The sequence below is a fragment of the Lissotriton vulgaris genome, chromosome 12 (genome assembly GCF_964263255.1).
Source record: "Lissotriton vulgaris chromosome 12, aLisVul1.2, whole genome shotgun sequence".
NCBI lineage: Eukaryota > Metazoa > Chordata > Amphibia > Caudata > Salamandridae > Lissotriton > Lissotriton vulgaris.
Window position 1 is genome coordinate 589,225,492 of NC_141700.1, and position 16,106 is coordinate 589,241,597.

Genomic DNA, 16,106 nt, shown 5'->3' on the forward strand with positions numbered 1-16,106 from the left:
AGTTCATGAGAATCTATACAGAGGCATTCCCACCATGAACCCCAAATCTTCTAGTGGTTTCATGGGAAGACCCTCATTTGGTATAGTGGTGCCTCGATCAGTGAACATCTATCCATACCTCTATTTGTAGTACTGTAGTGGACCTTCAGTTTCTGGCAATGTCCAGCTTAGTCAGAAGAAAACCCAGATTAATCAGCCTTACAGTACCCCTGGTGAGAGACAAATCTTTCACTAGACCAAGTCAGTACACTTCGAGTGCGGAATAGGTAGCACAATCTGGAAACCTACCACAGACATCCTGGTGACAGTAACCTCTTGCCAGTATTTCTGTATTACTGGGCATCCCAAATCTGTATGGAAGAACTCTCTCACAGGGTGAGATAATCGTGGGCACTTCTGGAAGCCTTCACCCCATATATACCACCAATATTTTGACCTAAATATATACAGTATGTAGGTAGTAAAATTGGATGAGAAAAGGTTTTGCAAAATGGCCACCCTCATGGTCACCATTTTGGCTTATGTCCACTTCTCGTTAGTTAGGGTCCATACGTCTGCTTCACATTTTCCTTTAAGAGATCTGGGGCATTAATAATTAAAGTTCTGTGTACCCATGACCTTGGACTTAACGATCTCAACGGCCAGCTTTGCTTCAAGGAGTTAAATTCTGGGACTACACATGTGGTTGGAAGGTGTGACTCCCGCAAGACTTGTCTTAGTTGTAAATAATTACAGCGCTGCGATTTATGGAGGTTGTATTCAGAAGACTGGTCTGTGAACGATTTAAAATGGTCACCTTCTGATAAATCCAAACACTAAAGATGCCTATTAGGTCCCAAGTACAGCTCTCAGCAGTATCATTACACAGGACTATCATTTGCCCAATAGCAACAGTGTTTTCTTGGTCATCTTAGCCGTCCAACCTATTCTCCGCAGCACTTTGCACCATCAGGAGAGTACTATGGTCATAGCAGGTGGAAACCTCACAGGTATCTCACTTCCATACATCACACTCTGAAGTGGAGGGGTTACTCAAACATGATTTGCTCCGTTTGGAAGGTCAGGGTGTTTTTAGCTTCCAAACAGCTGGTCATTCACTTTAGTGAGGTACATGGTCCAGTAGCATGACTGGAAATCAGCTATCCACAGTCCACTATTGGAAGTGGACTGACAGCATTGATCATGCTCCAGCCTTGAATCCCAGCCATATAACGGTCACTATTTTCTTGAAGAACTTCTCCAGGATCGCAAATGGATCATTTAGTTGTACTTATAGGATTGTGGATAGGGTCACTATCTCAATGATAGCTACTTGTCCATTGATTAACATTAGGAGCTCAGCCCACTTCTTCATATGGAGAACCTCCTTGTGTGGGCCAATTTTCACGTCCCAGGCCCAATGGTTTTGTATAATCAAATGTGTGAGTTACAAAGCAGACTGGTCTGCTAGCCCTGTTGTCATCTCACCCCCTTGTACCAGTAACAGGGTGGATTTGTCCAAGTCTGGTTGACAACTGATACAGGTGCTAGACATTTTCGAGAGATTCTCATACATTTGCCGAGGTCATTGATCAGGCTCCTTGCAAATGCTTCATTCAGATATGAAGAGGCTCGAGCCATATCGGATTGTGGATAAACGCAAGGACATTTCAGGATATTTTTCAGCGTCCAGATCCAAAAGCAATATTAATTCCAAGAATAGGAAGGAGGCATTTTAAACTCTAAGCTGTTTGGCTTTTGTGAACTCTGGCATATCCATAGTAGATAAAATGGCAGGGTAGTTCTAAAAAAACAAAAAAAAAAACTGAACTGTAGAACGAAAAAGCAGGCTTTGCCTCGTTTAACTGTACATCCCTCTTTAAACACAATCCATTACTATAAAAAAAACATGCGCCCCTGGGGGGATGACATTTCTTGACTTCAAACGACGAAGCAGGGCATTTTCTGTCGACAAACTGTCGAGTTATGGACTTTGCAGTCCTGTAGGTACTTACTCAAATAGATACTTTCCATGTCGTTCACAAATACTTATGTGAGCGTGATTAGTTTGTGCATACAAGTGTACAATTGCGCCTGTCTTGCTGCATTACCATCATTTGGAGACTTGGTAAACGTTTCCCATACATTTCTTTCTTGCTGCTTAACAGTTGTTGAGCTGCACATGCTGTACTTTCGTACTTAGGGTGACTCATTGTTTCTTGTGTTCTAAGGACTTTCACAGAACCAAGCAAGACACTGCTTTTAAGCTTGAGTTTATGGCAAAATGCCTGTTTTATACCTATTTGTGGAGACTCAGCATCAACAAATGCTAATACATATTGATTTAGGTATTTTGCACTGCACTACCAGCCCAACGTTTGGCTACCTATCCCGTCATATAGTCTCGGTTGCACTGGTGGTGAATGCGGTTATGTGACTGCGTACACCTTGTAGTATTTATGTGGGCAGGGTAGTGGTGTGGTTACAACTATTCATTACGCAAAATATTTGGTGGCCATTGTCGGAAAGAAGGTTGTCTGCATTGGGGGTTTGAGATTATGGGTGACAGTTGACCACACGTCTATTCCACTGTGCACCTCTAGAGCCCAGCCATCTGATCCTGCTTGTCAATATTTTGGGATTTCAGTCGTATAACTGTCTGAACAGCTTTCTTCAGAAGTTTACAGAAAAAAATATTGTTGTGGGTCATCCTGACTATAATACTCTATGCTGCGGCATTTGCACCCATAAAGTCTATTCAATTTACTAATGCAAGAACTACTGTTGGTGCCAAGTAGCATTTTTCTGGTAGAACAACTGCAAAGGCCAAAACGAGGAAGTTACAGACTGCAATTGTAGTAGAATGTGGTCATGTCAAGTAGTGCTAAGCAATACCATGTTTATGACTGAACGCAATTACGGAAGCAATTTGTTCTTACAACATGTAGAAGCCCTACTCGAGGCTCTGGCACCTGAACCAATACATGTGGCTTTTAGCATAGAGTCAATAAAAGTAGGAGTCCTCACACATCTTACCTCTAGGAGAGCAGCCGCCGGATCACCCTGCAGACTTTTACCCAGTTTGTCAACCTCATCTAAAAGGAAAACCGGATTGTTGACCCCAACAGTCTTCAAGCCATTGATGATGCGGCCGGGCATACTGCCAACATAAGTGCGTCTATAGGGAGCAAAAAAGAAAAAAAATCTATGTAATGACAGATGGCCACTGCCCCAAAGGAAATGCAGCAGACACAAGAAACATCGAAAACTTTAAAATATTTTCTACTGTATGTAAATTGCTCTCCTCTTTTGGAATTCGATAAGCTCAATGTATATTTTGAAACAAATACTAAGGGCCTTATTAAGAATATGGCTGTCCTGGGACCGCCGTATTCGTAGTGGCAGTCTGACAAACACCAGCCCGGTGGTCTGACCACGTATTGCAATGTGGCGGTAGTATCGCCACAAGATCCCCACCACCACCAGGATCCGGTGGCGGTAGGGAAAGCAGGCGGGAAGCACGGTGGTGCCGATGCCGGCACCGCCGAGCAGATTCCGACCTGCATTTCCACCAACTATTTGATGGCGGGAACCCCCCCATGAAATGCTTGGTGGAAAGTCATGAAAGGGTGCCCCCACCCTGACGCCTGGGCAAATCTACCCATGGGGGTGCGTTCCGGGGGCACATGATGCCACACCGTGCATGTACATGCTGGAGGCGCAGTCATGGCGGCGAATGTAGTTTATGCTCTCCCATCAGCCAAACATACCCATCCCGCCTAACAATACTGCCAAACCGCCAGCCTTGGATTCAACTCGGAATCCGGTGGGTGGGTTCATCACAGGCTTGGTGGTCTTTCTGAGACTGCAGTGGAGGAAAACTTATAATCAGGGCCTAAGACTAAAGTACGGAATTTCATTTGCATGAGATTACCGAGTTTTTCCTGAAACATTAAAAAAACTGGACTTTATTCTACATAAATACACAAGGACAGGAAAGGAAACAGTTTTACTTCTTAGCACCATACATACTAAATTAGTTGTAAGCGGTACTATTGGTCTAACATCTAATAGACAAGTTACTTACCTTCGGTAACCCCTCATCTGGTAGAGACATGTTCTAGCTGCAGATTCCTTACCTTTAAACATCCAGAAGTCAGACTGGGTTCAGAAGATTTTTCTTAGCAGTACCCTTGTGCGCTGGTAGGTGGTGTCGGTCGACTCCGCGTGACATCAGTCTGTCGTCGTCATGATGTCTGCATTGTCAATATAACCGCCACTCCGGCGAGCTGGCTTCAGTACTTTTCACGACTTTCCACGTCATGATCACGAAGCCATGAAGTGACTCACCATGGTGTGAACAAAAAGAGCTAGGGCCCTGAAGAGGAGCAGCTCCGACACTAAAAGACAATACCGCTGTGCGGGAAGGATGGGTGGGTCAGTAAGGAATCTGCGGCTAGATCATGTCTCTACCAGATAAGGCATTACTGAGGGAAACTAACTTTTCCATCTGATAGAGACATCTAGCCAGAGGTTCCTTACCTTTCAACAGATACCCAAGCAATACCTTCAGCGGAGGTGGGAATCCGGAAAAGCTTTAAACCAGGAAATACTTTAAGGCAGAGCGGCCAAAGAGGCCCACCCTTCGCATTTGAGAATCCAGGCAATAATGTCTGGCAAAAGTGTGCAGAGATGCCCACGTAGCCTCTTGGAAGATATCTATAAAAGATATCAATACTGGAGAACCACCGTGTACAGGTAAGTAACTTGTTTTTCTCCAGTATTGTATCGTTTATACATTCACATCCTTGAGTCAGAACAGCAAGCAGTACCAAAGGGTCAGAAGTGGTGGGCAAAGTGAACCATCCCACCATGCAACCCAGAAAGCATAATACGAATAATAATCATAAAGAGCATATAGCCTGAGCTCATAACAATGTATACATATACATATATAAATATACCTAAATTATAAAATATTCGAAACATATTAATGACTTATTGTAACAATAGTAACCTATTTAGAAGAAAAAGACTCGGATATCATACCTTATGCGAATAGACGTCGCAGAGCGGCTTGACCGACTGCCACATCCGCCTTCTGCCAGGCATCCAGGCAGTAATGCATTGTGAAGGTATGGACGTTCATCCATGTCGCCGCCCTCCAGATATTAGGCCAGGACACTCCGTTGAATAGAACAGAGGAGGCTGCCACCTTGCGTTTTGAGTGCTTTGCAAATTTGGAAACCAGAGGGCAGCCAGCCCTCTCATGACAGAATAGAATAGCATATGAGACCCAGCGAGCGATAGACGCCCGCGTCAAAGCCTGACCCTTCCTAGGGGCAGAGAAGGCAATAAGTAACTGGGTAGATTTTCGAAAGGCGGAGTCCTTTGCAAGTAGAACTTTAAACATTGTTTAATGTCCAGAGAATGGAATACTCTCTCAGCTGGCAAAGATGGAGCTGAAAAGGAGGGCAAAAGCACTGGGTCCTATAGATGAAATGCATAAGGTACTTTGGGAATAAAAGGTAGATTAGTACAAAGAATTACTTTATCTTGAAAGAACTGCAGGTAAGGCTCCGTCTCTGTGAAGGCCTGAATTTCTCTAATGCGTCTAGCTGACTTGATAGCCAAAAAGAAGGCCACCTTCCAGAAGAGGTACTTCAAGTTGCACTTGTGAATTGGTTCAAAGGGTGACTTCATATCTACGACAGGACAATATTTAATTGCCATAGCACTGGAGGAGGACTTACAGCAGGGTACGCTCGGAAAAGACCTTTCATGAACTCTTTTCAGAATGTTAGACAACAAAGACAAGCAACCAGAACAAAGTCTGAATCTGGAGATTGTCACTAAGTGAACCTTGATAGAAGCATGCACCAGACCAGCTTTGGCGAGAGACAAGAGATAGGGCAAAACGTCTTCAGGCGGTGATGACAGAGGATTGCAAGAGTGCACGGCACACCATACATAACATCTGTTCCACTTGGCGGAGTAGCATTTGATCGTAGAAGGAGTACGGGCTTTCTGTAGTATTGCCTGACATTCCTCAGAAATCGCTAGTTGCCCGAATTCTGTGTGATGAGGAGCCAAGCTGACAAGTGTAGTGTGCGGTTTTGGTGGGTGAACCACTTGGTCCTGGTTCATGGAGAGAATGTTTTCTTTTGGCAGGAACAGGATTTGAGAAGACCTTGATAGGCGATACAGCTCTGTGCATCAGTATAGCCGCACCCACACCGGGGCGATTAGGATGACATGGCAAGGCTCTCGTTTGATCTTCTGTAGAATCTTTTGAATGAGAGGAAACGGAGGGAATGCATAAGCAGACGTTCCCTCCTTAGAGAAGTGGAATGGGTTTCCTAGAGAGCCTGGCTGAGGGAATCTTCTGGCGTAGAATCTGTATTTTTTGTTGAGTGATGTAGCGAACAGACCTAGGGTTGGAAACCTCCAGGAGTGAAAAACCCTTTGTAACTGTTCCTTGTTTAGTTCCCACTCGTGACACTGCTTGGTGTCCCTGCTGAGGGAATCGGTCCAATAGTTTTTTTACTTTTGGCACATGCTGAACCTGTATTGACATTTCATCGACTATCAGCTATTCCCAGATCTGCTGTGCCAGGATTGAAAGGGCCTGAGATCTTGTCCCACCTTGCTTCAGTAGATAGAACAAGATGGTGGAGTTGTCCATGCAAATCAGGATCGATGACCTCCTAAATCTTGACAGGAATGCTTGTGGGACGAAAAGAAATGCTTTCAGTTCCAAGAGGTTTATGTGACACTGTGCTTCCTGAGCTGAACATCTTCCATTGTTCTGCAATTCTTGCAGGTGAGCACCCCACCCGTCAATGGAAGTGCCCAACGACATTACCAACTTTGGTTTTGTTGTTAGGAAAGAAAGACCTTTAGAGAGATTGTCTCTAACTGTCCATCAAGACTTAGCTGAAATCATTACCGGTGTGATTGAAATGATGTCCTCTAATGAGCTTCAAGACTGAATCCATTGAGGATCGAGCTGCTCCTGAAGAGGTCTCATCCTTAGGCGGTAGTGTGGAATCAGCAGGATACACTATGTCATCATCCCTAGCATCGACTTGTATGTTCCTCACTGAAACGCACTTTTTTTACGGACAGATCCGCACTGTCATCTGGAGTCGCAAGATCCTTTCTTTTGTGGGGATGGCTTTCGAAAGCGTGGTGTCCAGAGGTGCTCCTAGAAATACTATTGACCTGGATGGAGCCAGAGAGGACTTTCCTGGTTGATTCTGACCTCCAGGGAGTGAAAGAGAAGAACACAGGAATCTGACGATCCTCTGGCTGCCTGAAGCGATGGGGCCTGACTAAACTGTCACCCAGATAAGGGAATAACTGGTGACTGGCTCCCCATAGATAGACCGCCACTGGAGCCAAGCACTTGGTGAAGCCACTTGGAGCCGACGTCAACCCGAAGGGTAGTACTCTGAATTGATAATGGCACCCTGCCACCACGAATCTGAGAAAACAGTGATGTTTTGGATGACTGGGAACATGAAAATAAGCTTTCGGTTTGCCCAAAGGGCTGCGAAGTGTACTCAGCACGAAACCCCTGTTGATAATATGGCTGGAACCGCTGTTGAAGCTGAGGGTGAGAGAGATATTGACCTCTGCCTCTGCCCCGGAAAGAAGCAAACTCCTTCTGCTGCAGATTAGTCAAAGATTTAGCCATCTCAGTATCCGACTTAATCGAATGCAGCGACTCATCCACATGTTTACCAAAGAGGAATTTGCCGACCGGCATGTCTAATACGTTGGCCTGAACCTCCGGGCGGAACGTCGTAGCTTTCTGCCACCCCTGCCATCTCAACACCGCTGTTCCCGCCATCTGTCTGAAAGCTGTCATTGGTATGTCCAGAGCCACATCAATCATCTCGGAAGAGGCTCTCTCCTTCCGACAGCATCTCCTTTGCTTCTTTCTTCTTATCCTAAGGAAGGAACTCCAGCAAGGCAGAGATGTCGGACCACATCTGGCGGTCATACCTCCCGAGGATAGCCATGGCATTGGAGGCCTTGATGGCAGTGGCCGACAAAGCAAATAACCTCTTGCCGATGTTGTCCAATCCGTGCCCTTCCTTGTCAGGTGGAGTTGCACACAGAGAGGAAGGGTTATTTGATACCCTTTCAGCCGCTTGCATAATGACCAAATCAGGTCAAGTGTGACCAATCAGGCACGCAGGAGAGTCCTCAGGCGCTCTGTACTTTTTGTCGAACTTTGGCACCACCGCAGGTATAGAAGCTGATGTCTTCATCAACTTCAGGCCCTCTTGCCATAAGAAGTCTACAATAGGAAAGGATCGAGAGGAGCGCTGCATTGTAGGCTTAAAATCGTATAAAAAGCACTCAATTTGCTTGGCAGGCATAGGAAGGTCAAACCGCCTAGAAGCACGTTCCAACAGATCGTGGAACCTTCAGATATCGGCAGGCAGAGAGTCAGCTAGAGGCGGAGTAGGAGAAGGTGGAGTAGGTACCACATAGGGAGGAAACACAAAGGGTCCCTTTGGGTAACCACAGAGGTGGTCGTTATCAATATGGGGGTGCCCCAACCTTTTTTCAGCAATACCAATCTCACAGTAGGTCAAAACCTCCAGGGGTAGAAAGACATTCAGCTAGCTATAGGCCAACACATTAATGTGACTCATGATCATGCATATCACATATGATTCCACTTTTGGTCAGGTTAAGCAAAACGAGCATAATGTTTTCAATTATGTATTTGTGCGTTTATTCAAGAAAAATGTTGTATGGTCATTATCACAAAAAAATTTTTTTACAATCATATATATAAAAAGTTTACACAGTTGATTAAAAAACATAGACAATCAGAAACATATACAAAAATACAATGTTGGTTAAAATGTTCACAAGAACAGGGGTCGACGCAGCGTTTCGGTTGAAAGTGACAATTTAAAAACCTTCTTAGGTACCACATAGTCATCCCGCTCATCATGGACATCCTGGTCCAACTGCAATTCCCCTTCCTCAAGTTGCTGGTCATTGTCATCCTGACTTTGCGCAGGAATTTCCACAGGTGGCAGAACGGGCTTGCCCTTCTGCAAAGGCAGTACAGACAGCGACACACGAGTGGGAGCCTCCTGAATAGGAGGTGGCTGTGGAGCAGAGATCCCTTCAGGAAACCTTTTGTAATAATCATTCAGCATTAAGCGAAGATCAGTTACTAAGGACACAGGGATATTAATGGAGGGTTCTTGAGTTTGTTCTTCCTGTTCCTCATAAGGGTAGTGCTCTTGAAAAGCATCCAAACGTTCAGAACTGGGACACCCTATATCCGAGAAAGAATAGTCCACCTCCAAATAAGTAGAAGGATCATCTATTGCCTCTTCTTCCTCTGAGTCCTAGCACTTAACCCTGAGTTATGAAGGCCATATGCAGGACCATAAGGAACATCATCTTTAGACTCCTGAAAATCTAGGAATCGAGTAGGTGGTAAACTTTGAGAAATCCTGCAGAAGGGGAGGCATCAGCTTCAGAAGCAGTCTGACTTTTTCCCTCTTCGACGGGGTCGTCAACGGCAAAACCAACTGCAGCAGCTGAAGAGTCATTGACGGTGAATGAACCTGCTAAACCGTCGACGCTGAAGCCCTAGCCGAAGGAGGCGGTCTAACTGCAGCTGATAACAATGACATTGCCACTGCCATAGTCAACGCAGCTGCCGTTGATGTCAACTTGACCGCGGGCATAGTAGCCGTCGCTAACGAAACCATTGACAGAGCGCTAGTTCCAGTAAAAAGGGAGGCCATAGACAGAGATTTCTTTGTCTATGGTACAGTCGACGAGCAGGTTTTGTCAGCTGAATAATTTCTAGCAGGAGTATGAGGCGTCAACGGTGGAGCAGAACCAGACCTCTAGTGAGAAGAAGGACCAGGCTGGTCTTCCTTGGCTCTTTTCTCCTCAATCTTTCCCTTACTTTGAGAGCTCGATTTTTTAGGGTCCTTAAGGAAAGAGGTAGACCCTTCTTCCTGGAGTAGGTAGAAGGCTTCTCCTCAGAATCAGAGTCTTTTGCTGCTTTTTAGGTCGAGCCTAAGCAGAGCTCATGCGCTGTCTGGAAGACCTGTAGTAATTGTTCAAGGACTTACCTCCGGTCTCCTGGCTTCCCATTGGTTCAGTGCCCTATCGTTCTTATTATTGGCTTTCTAAATGGTTCATCCAGTGATATGTGACTTCCGTTTCTTCATAGAACAGCACAGCTCAATTAAAGTTTTCTTCCAATTCCAATGGTCATATGTTGTTTCAAGAACTCTTTATATACTTATGGCAGCACTGCATGCCGAGCTGTAGCTTCGCATATGGCGGCCATGGGCCGCGCCTTTTTGTTCTGGACGGCTGCCTCCTCTCCAGCTCTGCAGGCTCATTGCTGCCCCGCCAATGGACTACTTTATACTTGTTGCAGCGCGGCATGCCGAGCAATAGCGTCACATATGGCAGTCACGCCTTTATGAGCACGGCTGCCTCCTCTCCAACTCTGCAGACTCATTGCTTCCCGCCTATGGACTGGCTGCAGTCCCCGCAAAGAATGGCTCTTCCTCCTCCCCTCCATACCACTCTCCAGACTGACAACAGAAGGCTTGCATGCAGTATCAGAGCCCATTCATGAGGGTTTTGATGTTTTTAATAACGGTAAGTGTAAATTCAGCTACAGCCACAGCTTGCCACTTTCAGTTTTAAAAGGAATCGTCCCTTTCGTGCTAATTGTTTGGAACTGTTTTGTCAATTTTGAACAGTTCCCCTTTAAGAAGGTGGCTCTACCCCATAAATGTGCAAATTCCTCCAGAGTTTCAAGCCAACGTAGGGTGTCCGCACCTTCCAGTTCCACAGGGTCTGCATTTTGTAATACCTGTGGGGCTGTGACTCACCACCAGTGTTTGTGCCCTGAGGAGGAACTGGCTACACTACAGGAGGTGCAGAGGTGTGTGTTACACCCCTGTTGAGATAGCTTCAACTTTTGGCTAAGGCTGGTGGCGAGATCATACACGGGCTTGCAGGAGTCCTGGAGCTGTGAAAGCTGCCTTTGCTTCAGGAAGCTCTCAGCTTTTCAATTCATTGGGCTAGCTAGCTGGAGGTCACTTGAGAAAACAGTTGCAGCTTTTCTGGGCAAATGCGGTCTACTCTGCATTGGTGCAAAAACCGGCTTCAAAGGCAATAAAAGAAACACAAGTGGCACCTACATCATAAAACAATATTATCTTTGTACCGGACACCTGCATCTTCAGGAGGTTTATGATAAAAGTCCTATTGTGTACAGTGCACTGTCCCACAGTTTCCACGAGTATATCAATAAGGCAAGTTGCAGCACAAACAGTAAATACACTTTCTGTAACTTTCTTTAGGGTTTGACTGCATGTGTTTTCACTGCCAGCACAGCTGGACAGCTAAGCAGGCTTATGTGACAAAAGCGAATACACAGCCCATTTTATGTTTTATTATTTTTTCTTAAATTTAGCACTGGACTGCTCCCTCCAACGTGCATGTATTCTCTGTGCTGCGTCTGTCTTTGTTTGATTGTATACACACAATGTGCACTCCCCCAATGCCCTCTCCACTCTCTCTTTTATGGGTTCCATTTAGTTGCTTCCGCCCTCCTGGAACATGTAGGTAAACATCAGGGCATGTGTGTAGTTGGAAGGACTTTAGTTGTAGCAAAGAGGACCCACACCCATTTTGTAAACAACAGTTACATGGCCCTCAACCCGCAAACATAACTGGTCTGTCAAGACCCGAAAGAACACGTAACCCAGAATCATTTGGCGGATAAGGGGGTCAGTCCCAAACTGGTGAAAATCAGATGAAAGGCAACAGCGCAGGCTTCGCAATTGCTACCAAGAGTCATTAACACACATCATATGCAGCAGCATGCAGACTCTGTGACTACCACCAGGAATCCTGGTATCACTTGTTGTGTTGCTGCCCAAAGTTAGCCAGAGAGAGACAACGTTTGGTCATTCCAATTTGCAGAGCTCAGGGCCGCAACCGATGCTGCGAAATTTCGGACTTGTGTTTTACCTCTATATCAAGTCAAACAGTAGCACGGCTGGGGAAATTTACAGACCTAATTCGTGCTGGACTGTCCGCAAACGCCGAGCTGCAAAAAGGAAACTGTAGGTCCGGACGGAGGAGAGAGGCGGACACACCTCCAATTTAAAAACATTTAATGCACTTTGTTTTTAAACTGCATAGTTAGAACATGACACTTTATGAAGGTTTTACGTTTAATTGACTGGAGGAAAATGCCCAGGGAATACAACTTATGTTTCTTTTTTAGATAACTATTTTTATACAGTTAGTATATTGTAATGATTTTAAATAATTGAACAATAAAAGCTTTTTCATTAACACACATCATATGCACCTGTCCACTCTTGCTAACTGAACATCGATATTGATTAAAATCTGCCTTCATCGCAGAAGGGACTTGTATTCACCGAAATGCTCTGTTCCAGTTCTTGCAAAAGGCTGAATTCAGATTACCCGCCCATTTTGTAAAATATTTGGGATGTGAAGCTAAGAAACCGAATGCACCACAGGCTGGAGCACCCACCCAGTGTCCTGTATGAAATAACAGCCTGTTTTTAACAGGTCATCCCACGTCCACCCATGAAATGCTCACTACTGTGATACATTCAAGCTTTTTTAATTATGGGCCTGAAACTATATATATGAAATGTTTCTATGAAATATTTTAATACCTCGATTCCTTCATGAGCTGCTCTCTATTGTAATACCATTAAGCTCTCATTTATAACATGATTGACATTTTTAGGCAATGTTTTATACCTGCAATGGTTTTTTTTACCAACTGTGCATTAACAATAAATAAATAGATAAATACTGGTATTCTTCAGACATGCTTAGCAAGGTTATGCCCTCCTGCACCTCTGCACACGCTCCCTGCCTCTGCTAACTGGTGTGATCCTGCTCATGCTTAGACTTTAGGTTTCCTTGCATGGTTGATGATCCATGGCCCAGCTTCATTTTGCATCCTCGAGAGTAAACAAGTCTCACATTTCAAATGCTTGTCTTCTGTGCTGGCTTTAAGGCCCTGCACATATTCCTCATCTGCTGCAGCTTCACTCGATGGTGCAGGCAGCCTGGACTCTTTTTACTGTGCAGCAGCTGGGAAAAATTGAGCACTGATTTCCAGAAACACCCATTAGGTCTCCTGCTTCTCACAGAATGGGACTACTGCCTCTAGTTGCCAGGAAGAACGATTGCCTACCTGATTCTGGCAGCCAATCAGAAAAGAGAGAGGCATTTCCTTCTTATTGTATATTTATTCATCCATTTACACCCCTTTACGTTAAGAAAACCATAGCTTTACTATACAGTTGCTATTAAAGCTTATAATATGGTATAGTGAGCACTTTTTTTTCTTTAAATAATCACTCCATTGCACATAAAAAAACACACAAAATTGCCATTTATAATGTTAATAGCTCAAATTCCAACAAATGTGAAACCTATTGCATTGCAAATGCTTGTTTCTTTTGCAGCCAGAGAAGCAGCCTACCCTCACGGTCTTTGAGAGTTTTTGCGGAGAAAGTTTGACAGTCCTTGCATTCTCTGGGCTTGTGGTCTGGGTACAGGAAGTAAAGACTGCTTATGTGGGTCCTCAGAATATAGTCTGGACTTTCCACAAGTCTTACCGGGCCTCAACAACCCTTTTTAAGACATTATGAAGGAAAATAGGTACTCACACTCCTGGCCTGTACCTCAGAAGAAATATGAAGTGAAAAGGTGAACAGCTAGCTGGAAGTTCAAAAGGGCAACAGTAGAAACACTGTGACTGAGCAGAGCTCAGGGAGACTCACGACGTGCAATAAGAAATTTGAGGTATGGTGGTCCCGCAGGGGAAGGAGACTCTATGGTCTACGCTCTGATTGGCTGGAGTTTGGATGTTTTATAACAATGGAGATAGGTTGATAAAAGCTAGTGAATTCCTATGGGCATTTCAATGGTGAAGTTTTAATACTGATATTTTACTTTTACTGTGGGACTCCCACCATGACGAGGACGATTCAAGCATGTGAATCTATAAAAGCTACAATACTGGAGAATAATAAAAAATATGTTCAGGAAGTAACTTGCACAAGAAACTATTTGCAAGCATGCACCTATTTTTGCAGTGCCTACACTTTCATTGAAAACACTGTTGTGCCACTGCACCAACTGACTCCTGCGTAAGATCTGCAGCATATATTTGCTCCTAACACAATACTTATCTTAGTGTGCTCACAACATTTCTAAACCCTTCCCTCAATGATGCAGTTGTGGCTGTTTTATTAGAGAAGTTTTAAGACCTTCTATGTACAGGACTATTTTCCATTCGGAGAGTAAAACAAGGGCCGCCAGTCATATAGAATAGGAACAAATTCACATGATCTAACCAGTGAACACATGATTACTTGTAATAAGTTTAAATAATAGGACACTGTATACTTCTTGGCTCATGAGAATCGGGTTTCTTAGCAGGCTATTTACTATCACAGCTGCAAAGGTCCTTGCAGCTGCCCCTCTCTCTGTTCTAACGTGGTATACACAGATGTTCCAGCTCATATCTCAACAGATGTAGAGTATAAGCAGCCACTTGAAATAGAAATGGGATTCCTAAAGCATACATTTTACAACTTAATTTTAAGTGCCCGGTTTCTGATGCCATGTAAAACAACACAAACGTCATACATCCGGGTACTTTAAAGTATCGGCATTGCATATCACACAAGTATTGCCAGAGTCCATGGGAAGCACACAAGATCATCATCACTCCAACATTGGTCATTTCAGTTTGCAGGCTACATGGTAAGGCATGCAGTTATATTCAATGTGCAACTTATGGTACCTGCAATTGACACATTTTATTGCCACTCGGGTTTCTTCTGAGTGACAAGCGTGAGTCCGTTTTCCTTGGTTTACCAGCAAGAAACGGCCCAGCCGGTGAAGTGGGCTTTGATGGACTGGCGCCTTAACTCGGCTGAGTGACCGCAGGTAACAAAGTGGCAACCAATCAAGGAAGGAAGGTTGGGGGTGACAGTCGTTTGGCACCAAGAGGCAACAGGAAAGGGCAGAAAAGGGTGCAGAAAGAGGTGTGCGGTGATTGAGGACATCCTTCAAACAGGCCAATCAGTGGCTTGGGTGCCACTGTAAAAGACAGGAACAAAGGGTCCCTCTTGACCACTGTCATTTGGTAACAGAGACTTAGGGTCTGATTTAGATCTCGGAGGAAGGGTTACTCCGTCACAATGGTGCCGGATATCACATCTGCCGAAATATAAATCCCATTATATCCTATGTAATGTATATTTCGGTGGACGGGATATCTGGCACAGTTGTGATGGAGTAACCCATCCCCTTAGATCTAAATCAGACCCTTTGACCTTTGCAAATCTCGTTGGTAGAGATGTGAGGGCTGGGGTGACCTGGGGCCAGAGGCAACACTGGACTAGTTTGAGGACCACCAGAAAGAACGGCTCCTAGAACAGCAGCCATGACATAGTGAGGATAGCGGTGGCCAATAAAGGGGCTGTGGCAAACCCGGGATGCAAAGAAAGCAGGCCGGAGCAAGGAGCAGTCACTACCAGGGAACTAACAAGTGGCAAAGGCGTTGGGAATGGCAAATGAAGGAAAGGTTAGCTGGTAAGCAATTCCAGACGACCTGCAAAACATCAGCCACCTCCACCTTCACCTAGCCTCTCACCGCACCAGCGGGGACTTCAGGTTGGCCTCAAGGTTCTGTGCTCACTGACAAGAGAATACACTGCTCCTCTCCCTATAAGGCAAAGGGTGAGCAAAGAAAGGGGCAATGCAGCAAGTAAAAGTGGGGCCACCTCACATCTCCCAGGAAAGGACAGCATAGAGTTGTCCACCTCACCCGAAGATAAAACTAGCACTGCACATCAGAGTACCAGCTAGGCAGGACAGTCTATCCCAGAGACAGAAGCAAAGTCATGAGGGAGGGGCCTAAGAAGAAGGCGGAAATGTTAAAAAATGAGGAGAGTGGGCAGGGCACTTGTTTCAACTCCACTTGATGGTACATACAGCATCTGAATGAAATGGTGAGGGAGGCTGCAGGGAAACAGGGCGATAAA

The 16,106-nt window shown here is 44.9% G+C and overlaps 1 protein-coding gene across 1 annotated transcript in view; it reads right to left on the reverse strand.

The window, feature by feature from the left end:
- The window catches only part of LONP2 (lon peptidase 2, peroxisomal), an 805,754-nt gene that overhangs the window by 439,451 nt on the left and 350,197 nt on the right, over window positions 1–16,106 (reverse strand). The window contains exon 8 of the mRNA XM_086945449.1: window positions 3,016–3,157. Coding sequence (XP_086801575.1) covers window positions 3,016–3,157 — 142 coding nt within the window. The remainder of the gene's footprint in view (window positions 1–3,015; window positions 3,158–16,106) is intronic.